Consider the following 22030-nt stretch of genomic DNA (forward strand, 5'->3'; position numbering starts at 1 on the left):
AAAATATATGAACAATTTCATTTAATCAAAAATTTTATTTCAAAATAATAACAGTACATCAGAACACAAAATAACTAGTGGTCAACAGTCATTAACTCGAAATGATCAAAATTGCTGTTTTGATCTCCCTGATGCATATCTTGCTGGTCAAGGTTGACCAGTTAAAAAAATCTGAATTTTAAAAAATAAACTTTTACAAAAAACTACAATTTGTTTTGGAATTACTAAACTTTTTTTTTGTGTGTGGTTATTAAGGTGCTCTCAAAATTCCTCTCTGAAATTTAGGGAGGGGCTCTCTTTTTACAGAGCATTTCACAAGAGAACTTAACTAGGAAGTTCATGCCTCTTTCTTTACCAATGTTGCATATTGGGCTAGAGTTCTGGCTCAGGACCTCATGGCTCTGAGCCAGATCTCTAACCACTGCATCACAGCTGCATTCGAAACATCTAAAATACTTTAGACTGAAATATTTTGAAAAAGCGTCTAAAATATTATTGTTTAAGATGTTTAAGTTTACATAGATAGAACAATTATGAGTGTTGCAATGGCTGAATTCATAACATCTATATTTGACAAAAATATTTTGATAAACCAAAACACATATATATATATATATATATATATATATATATATATATATATATATATATATATATATTTATTATTTATAAAGTTTTTGTAGATAGAACAAAATCTACTTGTTTCAATTCACTGCGTTGACTTCATATTATTTATGATGTGAGCAATATCTTTATTTTTTATACATCTTTAGCTTCACTTCATGATAAAATCAATAGTTGCCTTTTCATAATACTTGATTAAAGCTCTTATTTTATTAATATTTTTTGTTGTTATTTAAAATTTTTCTCATTCAATTATTATTATTTTTTAAAATCTTTTTAAAAAACCTCTTAAAATTTTGCCACTTTTTGTAAAATTATTGCAATGCATTGCATTCATTCACTGCGATGAAGGAACATTATTGACTGTTAAGCAATTTAATTAAACCATAATTATTGTTATTGCATTTTTTCTATTGAGTTATCGAGAGTGCAATTATTGTTAGTAATTTGCATTATAGCATTTTATAAAACGGTGGTCTAAAGTATTAAACAATTGGTTTCAACTATTTTAATTTTTAAAACTGCCAGGCTAAATTTAGAGGCTAAACTTTGTATTATCATTGCATGCTAAAATTTTATATTTTCTACAGCTACACTTGGTCGTTTTTCTTTGAGTTTTTTTTAACTTATTAATAAAATTTAAAAATTAAGAATGCCTTTATGTGTTGTAAAGCATTAGGGAATAATAAACAACAAAAATTTTTAATTTAAATTTTTTGATGTCTATTTAATAATTTTGTAAAAATTTTATTACATTTTATAAAAGGCTTCAGCAAATTAAATGTACAAAAATATTAAACATTTCAAACAATACAAACTAAAACTTTTTTGATGTTATCAAACCTTCTTTTTAAAAAAAACTGGATTTTTAATCAGTACATGTGACCTATTTTAGATCAAACTGATAATTGAAGCATTAGTTATTTATCATAAAACTTTGTTGCAAGTTTTTTTTTTTTAAAAAAAAAGCAAAAAATGTTGAAAGTGATACTTTTAAAGCATAAAGTATTTTTTTTTTACTTTCAAAGTTCAGTAAGTGTTATGAAACAAAAATTAAAACCCTGAAAAGTTTTTTTTTATTTGACTGGTTAATAAAAACAATTGACCATTAATTTTATTTGTTAACTGGTAAATTGACCTTTGACTTTTATTTTGTGTGAATCTTTTTTTTAAACTGATAATGTAACTTTTAAAGATATTAAGAGAGCAATACATTTACATAAAATGATCTTGTCATTTTAATCAAATAAAATAGAAATTTGCAATAAAGTTTATTAATATTATAATAATTATGAATAGATAAATAAACCTTCAGACCTAGTTATGATTGTCAAATCACAGGCTTGTGTCAGCCCATGTTTTGGGTTTTGTTAACTTTTTGACATGTTATAGGGTTTATGAAAATTAGGAAATTCTGAAATTTGGAACCTCCATCTTCTTAGGATATTCAGGTGTAATTGCATCCTCCCCTCCCCTTGATCTGGAGCCCTCCTCAGGTACTTAAAAATTAGAAATAAAGTATAAATGTTCTCAAAAAGGCTCTAAAAATAAATTTTTACAACATAAAATATATAGATATAAGCTAATTTAGATATAGCAAGATATTGTTTATTTTGGTCATAAATAAGTAAGCAATAAACTTTATACCGACTCTTTACCCAAAAAATGCAGTAATATATTTTTCATTAATGGTGATGTTTGATACTTATATTGTAAGTTATAATATGGCCTCAAAAAAATTATCGAGGTGACATCACTACTTTGACCTTAAAAATATCTCAAAATATATGCCTTTTTTATTAAGTTTACATGTAGTTAAAGTAGTCTAAAAAAATTTTCCATTTGATTTTTATAGACAATGATTCACATGGCGTGAATCATTGTCAATAAAAATCAAATGGAATCGCCTATGTAGCTTTTATTGTCTATAAAAGCTACATAGGCGATCTTTCACATTTGCCATGTGAAAGATCGCCTATGTAGCTAATTTCAGGATACCTCATTTTGTTCATAAAATTTTGTTGTATAAAACAAATCACTAACTAACAACAAAAAAGCATTTTACAAAAATGCTAAGATAAAAAAGAAAAAGGAAATCTGAACTCACTCAACTACTGTAAGGAGTTTCCAAATTTCAGATTTTTCTAATTTTAATAAACTCTTTAACAAATCAAAAAATTAGCAAAACCCAAAACGTGGGGTGACATTTTTTGTTTTTTTCTGCTGATATTGACATGTTGCTGTGTAAAAGTATAGCATAACACACATTAATAACATATAACAAATAAACTTCTTTAAATTTGTTAATTGAAATAATGGTCAAAATTAAATAAATATTTTTTACAACAAACTTTCTAACAATAATCTTGCTGATTAACTCTGAATAACAGAGAAAAGACTTTTTGAAAAGATAATATTTATATATTTTATTAATATTCTCTTTATTGTCTTTAAGATGCTTTTGACTGCACAAGAAAGAAGAAATGGTTGGTCCCACCTGTTTTAAAAATTTATATTTCAACTTTTAATCAAACAATTTTTTTTAAAAACATGTGATACTTGAAATTCTATAAAGAACAAACTAAAAAATTAATAAATTTTTGTAAATTGATAAATATACCTGATAATTTCCATTACTGGTGACTCAAAACTAGGACATTCTAATAATGGTGAATCCATCATAATTCCTGGGGAAAATAAAATTCCTTAAATATTTAATTATAAAATTTAATCATCAATTAAATTCTTATTAAATCATTAAAATGCATACCAGATTCAACAGACTCTGTAACTGAACTAGCTCTTTTTGGCGTTGGTGTCCCATAGTCAAGTGACAACCTTCTTCGAGGAGTTGACACAGAGCTATACACATTTATAAAAGATAAAGGCAATAATAACAAGGTAGAATACTAGATTAAAAAAAACACCTTACACAGGCAAAACCTAACTAGATATTCCTTGCCTTCCTTGAGGTTCTTGGTCAAGAGCTATGTGTTGAAAGGGTGACAACATTAAATGTGGTAGTGGTGTAGTGGTAGAGCGTTTGCTTAATAAGTGAGAGTTTGATTCCCACCACGTCCCTGGTAGTACTGCGCTTAACTTGTTTCTCCATGCAGCGGCATTAATTATCAAGATTCGTGTTTTGGAGTTATATAGTTGAGAGAGGGTTATAACCACAACTAAGTAGCCTCCTCATCTGTAGTGGCCTTCTGGGCCTTGGGGAGGTAAATTAACAAAATAAATAAATAAATCAAGTAACATTCTTTTGTGTCCCTTTCAAGCTTAGAGTCAAGGAAGTCAAAAAAATATAAAAAAATATATAAATATAAAAAGTATTGAAGAAGACAAACAAATAATATTTTATAAGCATAAATATAACACTTTATTTATTATGCTAATAGCCATAGTGAATAACAAAAAATATAAAAGTATACTAACCTTAATTCCAAATCTATTGACAATTCGGTCATTGGTGAGTTTGCAAATCGTTCATCCATTTTCAGTGCAATTTAAAAATTTATAAATATATTATAAGTTATTTTAACGATAGATTTTGAATTTTAAATTTTTGTCCAACAGTCCAGCTGCATGGCCACCAGATTTAATATTTGTGTTATATTTATTTAAAGCTGAAACAATTGAATAATAATAAAATTATATTTGTATCCATAATTAGATTTAAATACTTATAAACCATACCTAAATACTAGTATAAATAAAAATAACTAATAATAATCAAATCAAAATAGCTGAAAATTTTTTTTATTTTTATTATCCCTTTTCATTGTTTGTCACGTTGCAACAATGTGCCAGTAATGTGTTCTAATATGTTGCAATTATTTCATTACACCCAGTAATAAGTTGCAAAAAAATTAGGTCAAGACCAGGATATTATGCCTTGCTACTGGCAACATCTACTCTAGTATAACCACCACATGTCCAGCTACCTTAAAAGACTATTTAAGGCAAAAGCTACAAGAAAGTTACTTTGGCCTAAAACACCCTATGCCATTGGTACGGCTCTTTTTTTTTTTTAAATTTTTTATTTAGGTGCCCCAAGAAATCCTTACGGTCTCATCACAGAGCACCGCGGATGAGCATTTAATTGGAAGTTCACGCCCCCTTCCTAACTGATGTCGCAAAACTTGCCCAGGGGTGGGGTTTGAATCAGGGATCCTTTGTTTCTGAGATAAGTGCACTACCACTGCCCCACAGCTGCTCAAAAATTCATGGCAGCTCAAAATTTCATTTTATCTCATTTTAAAATCTACATATTTAATTAATTCAAATTACGTTATCACACATGCAGTGTCACACACACACATTCAGTAGCTAAATAGGTACTGGCTAAACAGGTAGAACATGCAAGGATTCCTGCTACATTGACTAAGAGTTAGGTTTAGGACAGCAATCTTTTTTTCACAATTCCTAATTTTGCTTTGACTTCTTTTTTTGAAAAAGTTGTATGGAATAATTGATAGAAGGATCATTGAAAGCATATGCATGTGGCCTTAGATCCTACATCACCTGCAACAATCCTATTCAATTTCCTTTTTTTTTTTTTTTGATACTGTAATATCTTAGCAGCAACAAGCTGCTAAGCATTACTAATCTTAGCATTTATAAGACAAGAAATTGGCATATTCATCATATTATCTCATTTGTAAAATTTTTTACATGTTTGTTTCAATTGTCACTTTTCTAGATTTTCATCGATCAATTCCTTAAATTAAATTTTTTATAATTTAATTATTTAATTCTATAATTTTGTTAAACTGTACACATAAAAATAAAAGTAACTCCTCCAATTTTAATTAATACTCGAAGGTCTCATGATTATATATATATATATATATATATATATATATATATATATATATATATATATATATATATATATATATATATATATATATATATATATATACATATATATATATATAACCCTCGGAATTAGGAAAAATAAGTAACTGCCGACCTCAATCTTTTAAAAGTTAGCATCAGGTAGGCAGAAAAAAAAAATTATACAAAGGTCTTTCCCTAAAATATAGAAACGAGGTCAGCCTCAAACACTTTTAGGTGTGTGTGTGTGTGTGTGTGTGTGTGTGTGTGTGTGTGTGTGTGTGTGTATATATATATATATATATATATATATATATATATATATATATATATATATATATAAATATATATATCTGGGGCCTTTGATCAATTAGTGAAAGTGAAAAATGGTCAAATTGAGATAAGTATAACTGCATACTTATATGTACTATAGCTATGTTATATTTTGTTAGATCTTTCATTTGGTCAAACTATGATTGCTGTAGCTTTACAAAAAATATTTTATTTTTATGAAAAATAACTTATTTTTCATTATTACCTTATTTATGGCAACAAATCAAATTTTGAAACTCTTCTCCTGCAAAATGTCAAAATTGTACTTATTATAAATTGACTAATGGCCACAGATATATTCTTGCTAGGTTTAATGTTTTTTTTTTTTTTTAGTTATTTTAGAAGACCAGGAAAAAGTTAAAAACTGTAAAACAATTTTTTTTTAATTGATAGAGTGCCTGCCCAAACCAAACCCTCAGTGGATGTAGCAGCACTTCTCACATGTTCTACCTATTTGTCAGTCAATGTATGTAAACAGTAAAAAAATAAAAACATTCAGAATGATTTCATTAAAAAAAAACAAAATTATTTTCTATGTTTTTAAAAACGCTCTAGTCTATTATTTGCGCTTTTGCAATTTTTAAAAAAATGGTAACATTTTCTCAATTCAATTTAATGATTTTGAAACAAACTGTACTTGATTTTGTCTTGTTTAAACACAGAGTCATTAAAATATTTAATTTTCTTGTTTAAACAGAGTCTTTACCATTTTTCACAACAAATGGTAAGTTTGTATTGTTTGCTGTTTTTTAGTGTTTTTGTATTCGTCTTTTTTTAGACATTCTTGTGTATTTTTCTTTGGGCATAGTGTGTATTGCTTATATTTTCATGTTTTTTAGTGTATTGTTTGTATTGTCCTGGTTTTTTTTTCCTTTAGCTTGTTAAATGTTGATTGAACATTTTTTAAGTTGTATATATTTTTAAAACTGTATATCTACATTTGTTATACACATGTACATATACACATTGTGTATGCATATTTGTATGTGAGGGTATATAGGCGCATATTTGTATTTCTGTATGCATATACATGTGTATGCATGCGGGTAGGTATATCTATATATCATTGTATATCTATATGTATTTTTAAATTTGTATATGTATATATATTAATTTTTAATTAATATTTTAATATTTTTTCTTATCTTTATTCTTGTTTGTTTTAGTTATTTCAATTTTAATTAATATCATTAGTATTATTAATTTTAATTTTATTATTACTTTTTTTATTTTCTTGTTTTCAATTTAAATAATTGCTTTACGTCATTGTTGTCAGGTTTTACCAGTTTTAAACTATTTGTAACTGTCTAACTTTGTATATATAGCTATATTGTTTGTAACTGTCTAACTTTGTATATATAGCTATATTGTTTTTATTCTTATTATTGCTATTATTCCAATTGTTATTATTGTTGTTATTAATGTTACTGCTCTTATTATTTTTTTTTTTATTAATACTGTGATTCTTTTGTTTGTTATTATTAGAAATATTATTTTTACTAACCATCATTATTTTAGTCATTGTTATTAGGTGTTTTTTGCTAACATTACAAATAGTAATGTTAGCAAAATTACTATTTGTAAACAACTTTGAAATGTAACCACTAACCATTTTAGAAATATATTGATTGATTCACTTACATATAATTTTTAGATGAGCAATTAGATAATACCTCTCACCCGCTCTCTAAATATCAATTGAAGCACAACTGAAGTTTAAACATCATCCACAATCCCTAACTCTCTGAAGTAAGTTTTTATCTGTTGAATTTTGCATTCAACAAAACAACTTGCTTGGTTCAGCTTTGGATAGAACTTGCTGTTCTATCTTTGGATATCTGTTCTATCTTTGCTGTTCAGCTTTGGATATCTGTTCTATCTTTGCTGTTCTATCTTTAGATCCAAAGATAGAACTTGCTGTTCTATCTTTGGATCTCAAAGTGGCTATACCCTCTAATTCACAAGGACTCCAATAATCACATGCTTGGCCTGGGGATATACTTGTGTATTAATTCACCTATTTCCTTTGAAATCAAGTTTGAATCTTTTGACTTCCTAAGAGTGCATTATTTGGATGTTATTTCTGATAATATTTCCATAACCCTTTTGCTTTATCCTTTAGCCAATATTGCTGTTATTCTTGACTTTTATGCTCACTACATTAAATGGTTTGGTTATAGTAACGCTGACTCTGCTGGTCAAGAGCTCAAAATTTTTGTTCTTTTCAATCTAATACTTAGAAATTTAATTTTGTGACATAGCTTGTTTTTAAGACAACCCTAATTACTTACCTTTAGATCTTGATTTGGACTAGAATACAAGGACCTGATTTTGTAACTTTCTCAGATGATAAAGCAGAACTATTAACAAAAAACATTTTATTTGATTTATCTTTTGAATATGACCACTTATCCTGTCATCCCAGAGAAATAGGTTACTAGATTTATAGAAATCTAAACCCCCTTGGCTTCTGATTTACTAACAAGTAATTTAATTTTGACTTTTAATTTTAACAGTAACTTTTGTTGACTAGACCTGAGTTTATGCGATATTATTGGTATTTTTGAACGTTATCTTAATTTGTAACTTTTTCTTTTTTATTAATTTGTACAAATATCGTAATAAACAAAAATTAAAAAAACATCTTACTATTATCCGCAAGTTGAATCTTTAATTAGGAAAAATTTGATCTCATCAACTTACTCTCTGACAATATACACACATTGCTATAAAGCGTCTTTGTCCTATTATTTTTTTCTTTTCTGAAAACCTGTAGATGCTGCTGAAACAAGTTTACATATCTTTTCTAAAAACACTACATTAAATGCTGCTGAAACAAGCTTACATACCTTTTATCAACAACCAAGAATCAATTTTGCATGATATGTTGTTCAACAAAGTTCTATCAATTATTATAACTAATCCTTTGTGGATAAAACACTTTTATTCATCTTTCTTATTTCCTTTTGCATCAATGCTTTAGAATTTTCTCCCATTTTCACATTTTCCTATATTTAAAAAATCTTTTGTTAGAGTTTAAAAAAATCTTCTGTCAACTGTTTATTTGCTATTTAACCCTTCTTTGTTGTTGTCTTAAATACTCTTATTAAGTCTTTTCAGATAATCTTTTGCTGATCTTGCGTGAAAACCATACATTCAATCAGTTGGAAAATTTGAATTTGATAAGGTTACCTTTTTCTTTCATGCCCTCCACTTTCATATTTCTTATTCTCCAACTTGTGGAAAGTTGTTACCCTCTTGGACTTCTAATGATACCTTTTTTTTTTAGATAAGATGCTAAGACACATTGTAAACATATTGGTCTTGTCCTAGGAGCCAATCTAAAGCCTAAGTCACACTACAATTTTGTGTTTTAAGTATACTTTATTTCTTATTACATTACATAACTTATATAGAGACTGCCTGACGCCTTGCTTGAACTGAATCAGTTTTAAAAAAAGCAAACATATCTTACATGGCTAAGATTTTTTACTTTAACTGGAAAAACCTTTATAAAGCTTCAAATTTTTATTCATCATGTTTTAATAATGATTTTATCAGTTTAGTAATAAAGTTACAAACAATAGAAAAACCCACTAAGCAACAGATATACTAAATGAAAATTACAGACAAGTGAGTCTAACCAGTCAAGTTTGTGAGTTTGACCTATCACTACAAGATCTTTTAATCAATTACCTTGTAATGAATCAAGTATTACTTTAATGGAAGAGTTCTACATTTAGAAGTGTATGCCAAGAATCAGTCTTGGGGTCCTATCTTTTTCTTGATTTATATCAAGAATGTCACAGATGAAAAATAATGAAATTCCATTCACTTTTAAATTTTAACTATTAAAATAATACAACTTTGGCTGATAACAAAAGCAAAACATTTCTTATATACAAACAAAACACTATAACTAGATTTATTGCCACTTAATAAACATGAAAACAGACCTGATCAAATAGTACATGCTATGCAGGGTGATAAATTATTTTTAAATTAGCCACAAACATAAGAAATAATAGCTACTCGCATCATAGACTTGCACCATTACTCAGAAAACAACTTTTTCAATTGAAACCCAAGTCATCAATCAAAACTCACTATACATTCACTTCCTTAGATGTTCGTAAAAGCATTAAATAATAAAATGAAAAAAAAAACTAACTTTGCTTTGCTGGTTATTTTGTTACGCCTCTTTATTACCTGGCCTTACACTTTTAAACCTATAATGATTACATATTCACATACACACAGATTTATATATATATATATATATATATATATATATATATATATATATATATATATATATATATATATATATATATATATATATATATATATATTAATTTTTACAAGATTCAATAATCATTTAAATTATTTTAATAAAAAACAAGAATTTAACTTTTTTAATTTTTAAGTTAAATAAAAGTCATCAATAATCCTAAGGCTTATAACTTCAACAAACATGTTTAAATTGAAACATTAAATATTACCCTTTATAAACACTTTTAATATTAAAGATATAAGATATCTACTTCAACAGCATCATAAAATTTATTTATCAGCAGGCTTATAATTACCAATATATCAAATAATTTTATAATTTGTAATTTAACAACACAAATGTTTACCAGATACAAAGATATATAACATGGCTTGTTTATGAGTATATGTATACATATATTCTTTAAACTAGATGGTTCACACTCTCATAGCTTGGCTAAATGGAGGAGAGTAACCAATGCAAGAAAATAAAAAAAAAATAAAAAAAAAATGAAAGAAAAATTCAAAATTTCATTTGACTGGCTTTAGAAAGATAGTGTAGTGCATTCATATTACAGTTAAACATATTATTAAATATATTTTACTAATATTGAATTAAGCTCCATAAAATATAAGAGCAATAATTATAATACCTTTATTTTTAAATCCACAAAGTAGCTAAATACTAATTAATGAATTACAGATATTAACATTAGGTAAATACTTATGCAATTGAACAGTTTAAGGACATGCGTACCGATTCAAAATTGCTTAAAAAAAACTTAAAAATTAGAGTAATACAACTTGTATTGCTTTTATTTGCACTATATTACTCTTATTTGTATTACAATTTTACAAAATAGAACTGTTTCAATTTTTTATTAATTTATAAATCTGATGTAACTTGATAGAACAAAGTGGTAGTTAAACAAATAAAAAACTGTACGATGAAGTCAACAAACTTATACTACAAAGCATGTTATATATTGAAGTTTTTTATTATGTACATGAAAGTCACATAGTTAAATAAAACGTTTTGAATTAAAAGCATTAACTGCAGTCTATTATAGATTGAATAGAAATGCATCTAGAAAGTATTGCTATATTTCTTTGAGCAGCACTATCTAAAAAGTAGTAAGCAATTTCTTCTTAAGTGCATTGCTACTCATTATTTAAAAGGATACCAAAGAATTTATAATTGAACAATACCGCCAAATAGACTTGATGGTCAAAATATTTAAATTTGGTGGCGTTTTCAGGCTAAACTATTATATCTCGATTGCCTCAACTTTTTTTAAATAATATTTCCATAGGTACGGTCACAACAACATCAAAATCGACGCCGTTATACGAAGATTTAAATCGTTTTTAAATTTAAATCGTTTCTTGTGGCCTCAAAAATGAGAAAAATTAATAACTAACGTTAGAAATTAAATTTGTTTATATTTTGTATCAAAGGTTTCACAACAATTGATTCTCGTTTAATATTTTAAAACTTTTCATGAAAAATATTAAAGTCATTTAAAGTATTTTTTTATTCCTTGATCAAAAATGACTTGAAAGTAATGATGCATTAATTTGACTTTTGCTACTCATAAAAACTCTATGAGATATCTTTTTCCTTTGAAATAGAGAATTTTATGCAAAACCTCCTATTATACCATTTACTTGCTTTTTTGAAATAAGCAATGATATGCGTAGAAACACGTTTAATGTTTAAACTGACAATAATCCTTCTTTGGCTTGATGATGGATTATCTTGTGATCTGTTTAAAAATGTATCATATACGGTTATTTCCAACCAAACTATTATTGGTACTACATTCCAACAACCAGTCTTAGTTTTAAGATCTGGAGAAAAGCAGTTTTTAAATATTATTTTTAATCTTACTTGCACTACTTCAGCTAATGTATCTATTAGATTTATATGTACATCGTGTTTTTGGGTAGATATAAGTATTAATAATGTTCAACAATCATCTGCTTTAAATTTGGTAAAGAATAAAAATTTAATATTTTTTTCTAATGCCAAAATAATAAATTTTAATATTTCTTGGATTCAAACTTTTAATAAAACTTTATATGATGATCTAAGATTTGTAATTCAAAGCTTCAATGAAGTATTATTTAATGGTTCATTAGTTAAATTAAATGTAAGTTAAATTGGATTTTTTTGCACTTTGATTGTATGTAAAAATTTATGTGTAATGTTAGTTCAATAGTTAAGCAAGCATAATAATAGTTAAATACCAATAGTTAAAAATATTCTGAAATAATAATTTCACAAATCATTTTTTTAATTCAGATACGTTTTTCTTGCAAAAATATTTGTGCTGAGTTTGCACCTTCTGATGTTATACTTTTTAAAAATAATTCATTTTCAATCAAGATAAATTGGGAATATCCGGCGTATGAAGATGCTACATATTTAGTAGAGTTTTTTTTCCAGCTTCCTAACTACTTGACTGTTACAAATTTTGATTGCACTCCTGATGTTTTACTTTATTTAAATTTGAATTTTACAAAAATTATTTATAGATTTAACCTTACTACAAGTCTTGAATGTAAGTTATCAGTGAATTATAATAAATTAGTGTCTCCTGGTTTTACTTCTTATATAAACTTTTCAATTGTTTACTCTACAAACTTTCAGCAATCTTGTTTTTACGAGGAGTGGAAAAAGATTTATTTTTATTATCCACCAGCTATTATCACATGGTTATCTAATCAAAACTTGTCAAACTTAAATGCTGGAGATAAAGTTAATGTTAAATTGAGCTACATAATTCCTAGAAGTTTTTTCATTTTTAATATTAGCATATATGAAAAAAAGGATTTTGTTTCTGTTAATAAAAATAATTCTGAGTAAGTTTAAATAGATTGTTTCTTTTTATATATTAAATTTAAATTTGTTTATACATATTCTGAAGTATATATTTTAGATGTCTTTTTGGAATTCAAATTCTAAGTTTAGATACTTGGCTTTTAATGGTTCGTTCCTCTGTTTTAAAAAAGGCTTTTATAAAAAACTCTCCAAAGCTGTCATTCTTTTCATTTGGTGTTATACAGTCAGAAATTGAAGAAGAATTAGTTTTAAACATAACCTTTCAGCTTTCTAATGATTCCTATTGTTTACCAGGAAAAGAAATAAACATGATGATTGAATCAGATATAGGAAATGCTTCTATTACTTTTAATGTAGTGAAGCCATTTTTTATTCCTGATTTAATGTTCCTTGACTATTTTAAGGTGAATATAAGAAACATCTTTAAAAATGTTTTTCGTTGTATTAGCATTATAAATTTTTGTGATTTTATGAGCTTTCATTTTAATTCATGACAATTCTAGAATATAAAGGTATTTTTTCAAGGTTGTTGAAGGACAACTTTTTGGAAATATTACGATTACTCACTCACCAAGTTCTGCCTATTCTGCAAAAGATCTTCAAATCTTTTATGAGTGTAATGGGATGGAAGTTTCTGTTTTTGGCAAAAATCTTTCACAGTTATATATTGAAAATGTTTATTTTCCTATAAAACATTTACTGGTTGAAATAAAGAATTTAAACGGTAAATTTAAAATATATTTTTCCTCGATTGTATATTTTTTTATTTACAGTAAAAACAAAATATTTTAAAAAAAATTTATTTTAGTTGGAGAAGCAGCAATTATTCTAATCAGTGGAAATTTTTATGATAATGTTGAGGTAAGTATTGTTATAAAATTAAAAAAATCATAGCCAGTATTCTAGACGGCATGGTCTACTAGTCTTAAAAATTTGTAAAAACCAAATAAAACTGAAGTATACAAAAACCAAATAAAACTTTGATATATATATCTGTATTTGTATTTTTTGTGCTTTTAGAGTAGCTTTTGCAATCAAAAAATATATTTATATTGGAAAAGTCAGCAAGTGAGATTTAGATGTGTTATTATTTGAAAAGCATTTTTTTTAAATATTAACATGATATATTAACTATGGATGTACCGGAATTCCGGCTGGAATTTTTGTCGTTTAGATCAGTTCACTTCTGGCTGGAATTAAAAATTTTTTTTTACTTTTTTTTTATGAGATGTGACAGTTTGTGTAAATAAATCAAAAAATCATTATCCTACAGAGCAATGAAAAACTATAGGTAAACCTAGGTAAAAAATACAAGTATTATTTTATTTTCAGAAATAGTAGTATTGCCAATACATTTGTAAAAATTACATTTGTATTTTTTACTTAGATTTACCTATAGTTCTTCATTGCTCTGTAGAATAATAATTTTTTGATTTATTTACACAGCCTGTGTCACATGTCATAAAAAAAAGTAACAAAAAGATTTAATTCCAGCCAAAAGCGAATTGATCTAAAAGACATAAATTCTGGTTGTAATTCCAGTACATCCCTAATATTAACATATTTTTTATAGTTTGTATACATATTTTCCTACAGTTTTACAGTCCTTTATTTGGTCCAAAAGAATCTAAAACAGTTACAGTTCAGAAAAACACAGTTAACAGGAATAATGTATGTATTTAATAATCATATCAGCTTATTAAACAAAACTGAAAAATTAAATTTTTTTTTTTAAGTAAATAGTTTTATAAAAACAGATGTGACCCATTTTGAAAATTATTTATGATTTTTTGCTACATTAATAAACTCAAGTTATTTTTTAATTTTTCCTCCATGCTCATTAGTTGCTAAACTACAACAGTTCTGCAAAAAAAGTATAGTATTATATATGGTATTATAAATATAGGCATAGAGACATTAGTTGTAAGGCAAATCTTGGCAACTGTCAAGCTGCATCATCCTAAAAGGAGCACTTGATTTTTTTTTTTTGAAAAATTTCATCAGGCATTTGTTTTGCTTTTTTTATCCCATAAATAGAATTAATTTAAAATTTATCTAAAGTTTTTAAAACTATATTTATGATTATTTCTGAAAAAAAAGGAGACCTTAAACAAGGATAAAGTGTCAACAATAGGTATAAGCAAAAAATCTCATGGCTCCTAATTAGGGGGGCATGGGACTCTGGTAGTAGCAAAAATTAGTATGAGCTAACTGTCATAAACACAATTTGGGATAATTTACAAAGTTTTATTAAAGTTTTTACAAAGTTTTATCAAAGATAAAAACAAGGCTGTGTAATTAAAAAATGAATTTAGAAATGGTTCAATATAACATTTTTATTTTAAGAATTTTTGATTTAAGTTTTTTTTTTAATTTTTAAATTTTTTTAAATTTTTTCAAGTTTATTTGGTTGTTAGGTATGTAAAAAATAGAGTACCGAAGGAACATTTTTTGAAGTTTTTTTAAAAACATGAAGTAGAAGATATGGAAAGAAAAATAATATAATATTTAAATGAAAATAAAGTTAAAATAAAAAATTTAAAAAGGCAATCCTCCAAATGTATCCAAATGTGCTTTTGTGATGGTGCTTTGGAAATCTTTCTTGGAACCTTTTTAATGCTACTAATTTAAAGTTACAATCATTAGAAATTGATTTGTCAGTGTTGTTGAGCAATACAGATCATTGATTGAATTTGTTAAGCCAATATCAATTTTATATGAATACTATGAATTTAAAGTCAAAGAAATTAAAAGAAAATGGGTTATTTAATTAAAAGGAAGAAATTAGGAAAATAAAACATTTCACAATGAAACAAATGAATCAGAATCACATACTAATTAGAATTTTAATAACAAAACATTTAATGTTATAATTGCAAGTCTTAGTAAAGAACTGAAAACCCTTTGTCTATATTATCAATAGTAACCGATTTAACTTTGAATATTGGGTATACTGATATAATTGATTTTTTTTTTGCTGACAAATAAATCAAGGAGAAAATTTTTATAGTGTATTTTTGCTTTTTATTATACCAATAAATTAACAAAAATGACAGATACTTTTTACTGTAGATATATATTGTTTTAACTTTTATTATAATTATAGGACAACGACTATTCATATGTCTATTGGGGCGCCATAGTCACAAATACAGCACCGTATATAGCAATAATTATATATAATCTTAAAAAAATTTTTTATTTATTTAATAACACATTACTTTCATTTACTAAGAAAAAAGAGGGAGAATGACAAAAAATTTATGATAAAACAGACAATTAAGAACAACATATAAAAAAGTACTCATAATTATAGATACCATAGAAATATGATCCTTTTAAAACTATTGCAATAAGTTATTTCCTGATTAATGCTTTTTATATAATTATGATTTAATTTGATTAATAATTAACATAAGCAGAAATAATCAATAAATCAAAAAGTGTTCATTGTGTTGTTGCTAAAAGTTTTGTTGGAAATTTAAAGTTTTTGAAGTTAAAACTGTTAGAAAAATTGTTTCTTAAGTATCTCTAAAATATTCCAATCAAGATCAATAGTGTATTGCCACAAAGTCAGTCCTAATACATCATTGTCATTCTGCAATTAAGCAACAACTTTAATGGTATCAAAGATAAACATAGTGGAATAAGTGAAACTTAGTGGGATTTTCCGCAAAAAAATAGTGAGGAATTTTAATTGCAATTGTTTATTAGATTTCTCAAATTAAAACAAAAAAGTTAAAAAAGGTCACAAATTTTGAACATGTGTCTATATTTTTGTGCTGTGTTGTATGTAGCATTTTGTAAAAAAACTTTTTTTTCTTATTCACCAATTGTAATAGATAATACTTTACAATATTTTTTTTTAGAAAATACCTAATTACGGTTTTATATTTCTTGGTTTTTTTATGGGTTTTTTACTTGGAATCCTTTCTTCTCTTTTTATGGTATGCTGTTTTCGAAAACTCCCTTTTTCAAAAAAAGTAAGTTGTTGTGTTTTCTTTTTATATAAGTTTTAATTTATATGCATAAGTATTCTTTTATTTTAAATAATTTTGTTATTAGTACACTTGGCAAAAGAATGAAGTAACTGACGGTGAAATTAATCAATATCAAAATAATAGACTTTTACCTTCAAATGATTTTTATCCATGCTTTAATTATGAGTCACCAAAAGAATATCAAGATAAATCAGTATTTTGGAAAAGGAATTTAAAATCTGATAAAAGGTAAAAGGTATTTCCTAGTATGTTTATTTATTCTGTTGAAAGTATAAGTATATGTTACTACATATCTATTAACATGGTTAGCTTCATCACAAAATAAGACAACAATTTTAAAATTAGAATTGTTTGAATAAAATTCTGCCTCAATTACAGTTTTTTAGCAAGAATAAGATTGTTTTACATTGCCAATTTCACTAGGAAAATGTTCAGACTGCAACATTATGATTGAAGTTGCATTTAACATTTTTTGCATTCAATGAGTTAGGTTCATTTTCCAAGCTTAGTGATCTTTGATTGCTATTTTGATTGTTATCAAGAAATTTTTGGGCTTTTTAAGGTGTTCAAAATATGTTTTTTTGAATAAACTTTTCTTCTTCACAATACAAACTTTTTCTACTAATTCTCATATGTCAGGTCAGGTTATCCTGCTACTGGTAACATGTAACCCAGTACAAACTGCTTCATGTCCTGCTGCCTTGTAGGATATGCCTTTTTAGGAAAAGGCAAGGAGATGCCAATTCCGACTTAAAACACCCCTTACTTTAGGGTTTTTGGTTGAGTAAATGCTAGAGATAGTGTCTCGATAAAAATACTCATCTTGGGCAGATGTTAAATGCATCCGGCTACTGTCTTGTAGAAGGCCTCCTAGGCAAAGACTTAAGGGGTAAACAGATTCTATCTGTTGACCAGCCTCGCACCCCTTCTTCATCTATTAGGCTGGCACAGATGTATTTTTAATACATTATTTCCAGTTTAGGATGTTGAATGCTGGATCTTCTTGACTCAATGCATGGGTTTTACTTGTGTCTCTGTTTTTATGACTAGGCAACTCATTCTATTATCTCCTAATGAGGGTACAGCTCAAAAAACTCAGTTTTATGGTTCTGAGGCCGGCTGGTAGTCAGGTTTCTCAAACTCTGTGGTAGCTTTGAGAGAGGCTGATTCCATCAACAGCTAAAAAATATCAAAGTATTAACAGTGCCATGTTGCACATGGATGGTGTCTCTGTTTGTTCTTTTGGTGTGCATTGCCAAGGCCATATTTGGAGCCCATTGTTATGGCTTACGGTTGATTAATAGTAATGTGGCAATTGCTTGGGCTATTAAATAGTGTTCTGAGTACTATCTATGCTTTGAGTCAAGTTCTTCAACAAATTTAAAAATGAACAAAGTACCAAAAACTATAAAACACAAAAAACCATCATCATCACCAAGCTCACTAAACCTATCATTCTCTAATATTCGTGGTCTTCGAAGTAACTTTTCTTTTGTTGAGTTTTATCTCTTGCAAAGCTCACCAGACCTACATGCTTTTTGTGAGACTGATTTAAGTTCAGCTGTCTCATCTCTCATCTTGCAATCTTAGTGTTGATGGTTATCTTACTTTAATTTGTAAAGACTCCAATAGTCACATGCTTGGCCTGGGCATTTACATTCGTAAAAATTCACCCATTTATTGTGAAACTTGGTTTGAATCCACAAACTATTCTTTCATATGCTTTTGTTTAGCACCACTTCACTCTATTGCCTTTCTATTTGTTCTATATCGCTCTCCTTCATCTCAAGACTGCACTCTTTTTGATGTTATTTCTGATCATATTGACCAAGCCCTCCCTCTTTATCCATCAGCCTATATTGTTGTAGTTGGTGACTTTAATACTCACCACACTGAATAACTTGGCTCTAGTGTCAGTGATTCTGCTGGCATTAAAACCCACAACTTTTGCCTTTCACAATCCTTAACTCAAATAGTCAACTTTCCAACTTGCTTTCCAGACAACCCGAATTATTTACCTTCTCTACTCGACTTATGTCTTGGCTCTGATCCTAGTCAGTGCCCAGTTTCTCCTCATCCTTCTTCATCATCTGAATCCCCCTATTATTGTATCTCTTACAACTACCTTAATGCTGACTGTGATTCTTTCCATGATTTTCTTTGTGATGGCCCTTGGGTAGAAATCTTTCGTCTTGCTGCTGACAGATGTGTTTCTTACATATCTTCTTGGATTCAGGCTGGCATGGAATCTTTTATTCCCTCTCAACAATTCCAAGTCAAGCCTCACTCTTCTCCATGGTTTTCCACACAATGTGCTGTTGCAATTTCCAATTAAAAGCATTACTTCCATATCTATCAGCAAAACAATTCTCTAAAAGACAGATATCTGTTTACTGTTGCTAAAAACTATTGTTAAAAGGTTCTGTCTATCGCCAAAGCCCTCTATTCTCAGGTCATGAAATCTCCTAATTCATCTAAAAAATTAGGCTCTTGTGACTTCCGGAGAATCTTTAATAGTATTAATAATAAGGGCAAATCTTTATTTCCACCTCTCTTGTATGGTTCAGACTTTGTCACCTCACCTAAAGACAAAGCTGAATTGTTTTGTTAAGAACTTTTCATCAATATCATCTCCTGATTCCACTAGTTGTGTTCTACCTGGTATTGCTAACAAACAGGTTGATCCATTGCTTGATATTTGTATCACTCCAGCTTTTGTATCTAAAGTGATTTTCTGCCTAGACTCTTCTACAGCTTGTAGCCCGGACAACATACCTGTTATAGTCTTGCAGAAGTGTTCTCTGGAGCTCTCGTCTAAACTTTCAAAACTATTTAACAAGTGCTTATCAGAGTCTTGTTTTCCAGCCTGCTGGAAAGCAGCATCTGTTATCTCTATCTTCAAAAATTCTGGAGAATGATCTGATTCATCTAACTACCATCCCATTAGTCTTCTTCCTATCATAAACAAGGTTTTTTAATCTTTAATTAACAAACACTTAATCTTGAGTCTAATAACTTACTTTCTGACCATCAATATGGATTTCGATCTTCTCGTTCTACAGCTGATTTGCTAATAGTAATAACCGATAGGTTTTATCGTGCATTAGATAAAGGTGTAGAGGTTAAGGCCATTGCTCTTGACATTTTAAAAACTTTTGATAAAGTTTGGCATGCTGCTCTTCTCCATAAGCTTTCTTCTCATGGTGTATCTGCCAACATCTTTAAGGTTATTGAATCCTTCCTTTCCAATCGTAGCATAAAAGTTGTCCTTGATAGACAGTACTCTTCTTCTTATTCTGTAACTTCAGGGGTTCCTCAAGGTTCTTCCCTTTGCCCTATACTCTTTTTAATTTACATTAACGATCTTCCAGATATTCTCACATCCTAGGTGGCATTGTTTGCTGATGATGCTACCATTTATTCTTGTCGTGATAAGAAGCTGTTGCAAAATTAGCATCTGCTAAGATTGCATCTCTTTATTGAGCTCGACACTTTCTTACTTCGGATTCTATTCTCTATCTCTATAAATCTCAAATCCGCCCTTGTATGGAATACTGTTGCCATATCTGGGGCAATTCTTCTAATGATGCCCTTTCTCTTTTAGATAAGGTGCAAAAATGCATTGTAAACATAGTTGGACCTGCTTTTGCAGCCAACCTCCAACCATTATCACACTGTCGTAATGTTGCTTCTTTTTTTCTTTTCTACAAATACTGTAATGGGCACTGTTCTAAAGAGCTAGTGTCTCTTGTGCCATCTACTTAAATTCATTCTCGTGTTACTCGTTATTTAATTAAGTCTCATCCTTTTTCTGTGACTTTTCCTAAGTGCTCCAAAAACTCTTATTTGTCTAATTTTTTTCCTCGAACATCAGTTCTTTGGAATTCGCTTCCTTCATCTTGCTTTCCTGTTTCCTATATATTGCAATCCTTTAAGTCGTCTGTCAATCATTATCTTGCTCTACAATCGTCATCTTTTCTCTTTCAGTAACTTCTAACTTTAATTAGTGGTTGCTTGCAGGCTTGTTGGAAGCAAATATGTTTAAAAAAAAAGTTCTTTTTTAGCCAGCTGAATGTTTTAGGTTTGTATTTGAGGTTGTACATTTGAGTTGTACAATTGAGGTTGAACATTTGCAACCTTAACATTTCGTTAGTATACTCACTTTTTCATCTTTTTTTTTTTTAATTCTTAAATTTGTAAACAGAGTACTTATTGATTTTTTATTTAATGCCAACAAAGCAATACTCTTCAATACTTTTTTCTAGTAATGACAGCAGCATTAAAACCTATTCTGTCATTGAATAAATAAATTAGGTGCATAATCGATTTCTTTAAATTGCTCAGTGTCATTTTTAGAATAACCTTTTACTATATTATACAATTTCATTAGGCCAACATGTGCCTCATTTGTTTAAATGATGAACACATGAGCTATTCTTGATATTCTGAGGTGTTTCTGTAACTTTACCAAAGAAAAAAGGGTTATTATTATTTCAAAATTTTAAATTTAAAAGTGCTTTGCATAATGAAACATCTTTATTTTCATTTCAGCAAAAACTATAACAATATTTTTTCAGTGTGTTGATTTTGGATTTTAAACAATTTGTTAGTTAATAAGGCAAATAAAATAACAAACATTCTTAAATAGCCTTTATAATGTGTAATTAAAAAGATTTTTAAAAGTTTCGTTTTTTTATTTCTTTCAACTTTTTTTTTTAAAAAGTTAGATAAAATTTTATTTTACACAAGAGTATAATAATAGCATGATTCAAAAAATTGTACCATTTTATATTATGAGTTATTTATATTACAAGTTATTTTGTTTTATTTGTAAACAAAGAAAAAAAAATTGTTTTTCAGCAGACTTCTTAAACCTTCATGTAAAATAAAATCATTTTGTAAAATTACATATATAAAAATATATGCAACCCTTGGAATAAGGAAAAATGAGGTTGGCAATAATTTGCTGACCTCAATCTTTTAGAGGTTGGAAAAAAAAGTTTGAAATAAAGGTCTTACCATAAAACATTAAAACGAGGTCAGAATTTTTTGCTTACCTCAAACACTTTTAGGTCGGCATTGCTGAATGCTGACCCTAATTCCGAGAGTTGTA

At 27.7% G+C, this 22030-nt stretch overlaps 2 protein-coding genes across 5 annotated transcripts in view; one reads left to right on the forward strand and one right to left on the reverse strand.

Moving 5' to 3' along the window:
• The window catches only part of LOC100214595 (M-phase inducer phosphatase 1), a 45963-nt gene extending 41711 nt beyond the window's left edge, over positions 1-4252 (reverse strand). For both annotated transcript variants that reach the window (XM_065793911.1, XM_065793912.1), the window contains exons 1-3: positions 4063-4252; positions 3395-3486; positions 3245-3311 (exon numbers count right to left, since the gene is read on the reverse strand). In XM_065793911.1, coding sequence (XP_065649983.1) covers positions 3245-3311; positions 3395-3486; positions 4063-4121 — 218 coding nt within the window. In that variant the 5' untranslated portion in view covers positions 4122-4252. The remainder of the gene's footprint in view (positions 1-3244; positions 3312-3394; positions 3487-4062) is intronic.
• Positions 4253-11371: 7119 nt separating this feature from the next.
• The window catches only part of LOC101239448 (uncharacterized), a 57110-nt gene continuing 46451 nt past the window's right edge, over positions 11372-22030 (forward strand). Inside the window, exons 1-10 of one of the 3 annotated variants that reach the window (XM_065793915.1) lie at positions 11404-12224; positions 12377-12635; positions 12725-12936; positions 13014-13320; positions 13442-13640; positions 13725-13777; positions 13937-13984; positions 14513-14587; positions 16786-16899; positions 16982-17145. In XM_065793915.1, coding sequence (XP_065649987.1) covers positions 13060-13320; positions 13442-13640; positions 13725-13777; positions 13937-13984; positions 14513-14587; positions 16786-16899; positions 16982-17145 — 914 coding nt within the window. In that variant the 5' untranslated portion in view covers positions 11404-12224; positions 12377-12635; positions 12725-12936; positions 13014-13059. Of the gene's footprint in view, positions 12225-12376; positions 12937-13013; positions 13321-13441; positions 13641-13724; positions 13778-13936; positions 13985-14512; positions 14588-16785; positions 16900-16981; positions 17146-22030 lie in introns of all 3 variants that reach the window. The other 2 variants (XM_065793913.1, XM_065793914.1) reach the window with 2 other exon arrangements.

This window comes from Hydra vulgaris, chromosome 03 (assembly GCF_038396675.1).
Source record: "Hydra vulgaris chromosome 03, alternate assembly HydraT2T_AEP".
Taxonomy (NCBI): Eukaryota; Metazoa; Cnidaria; class Hydrozoa; order Anthoathecata; family Hydridae; genus Hydra; species Hydra vulgaris.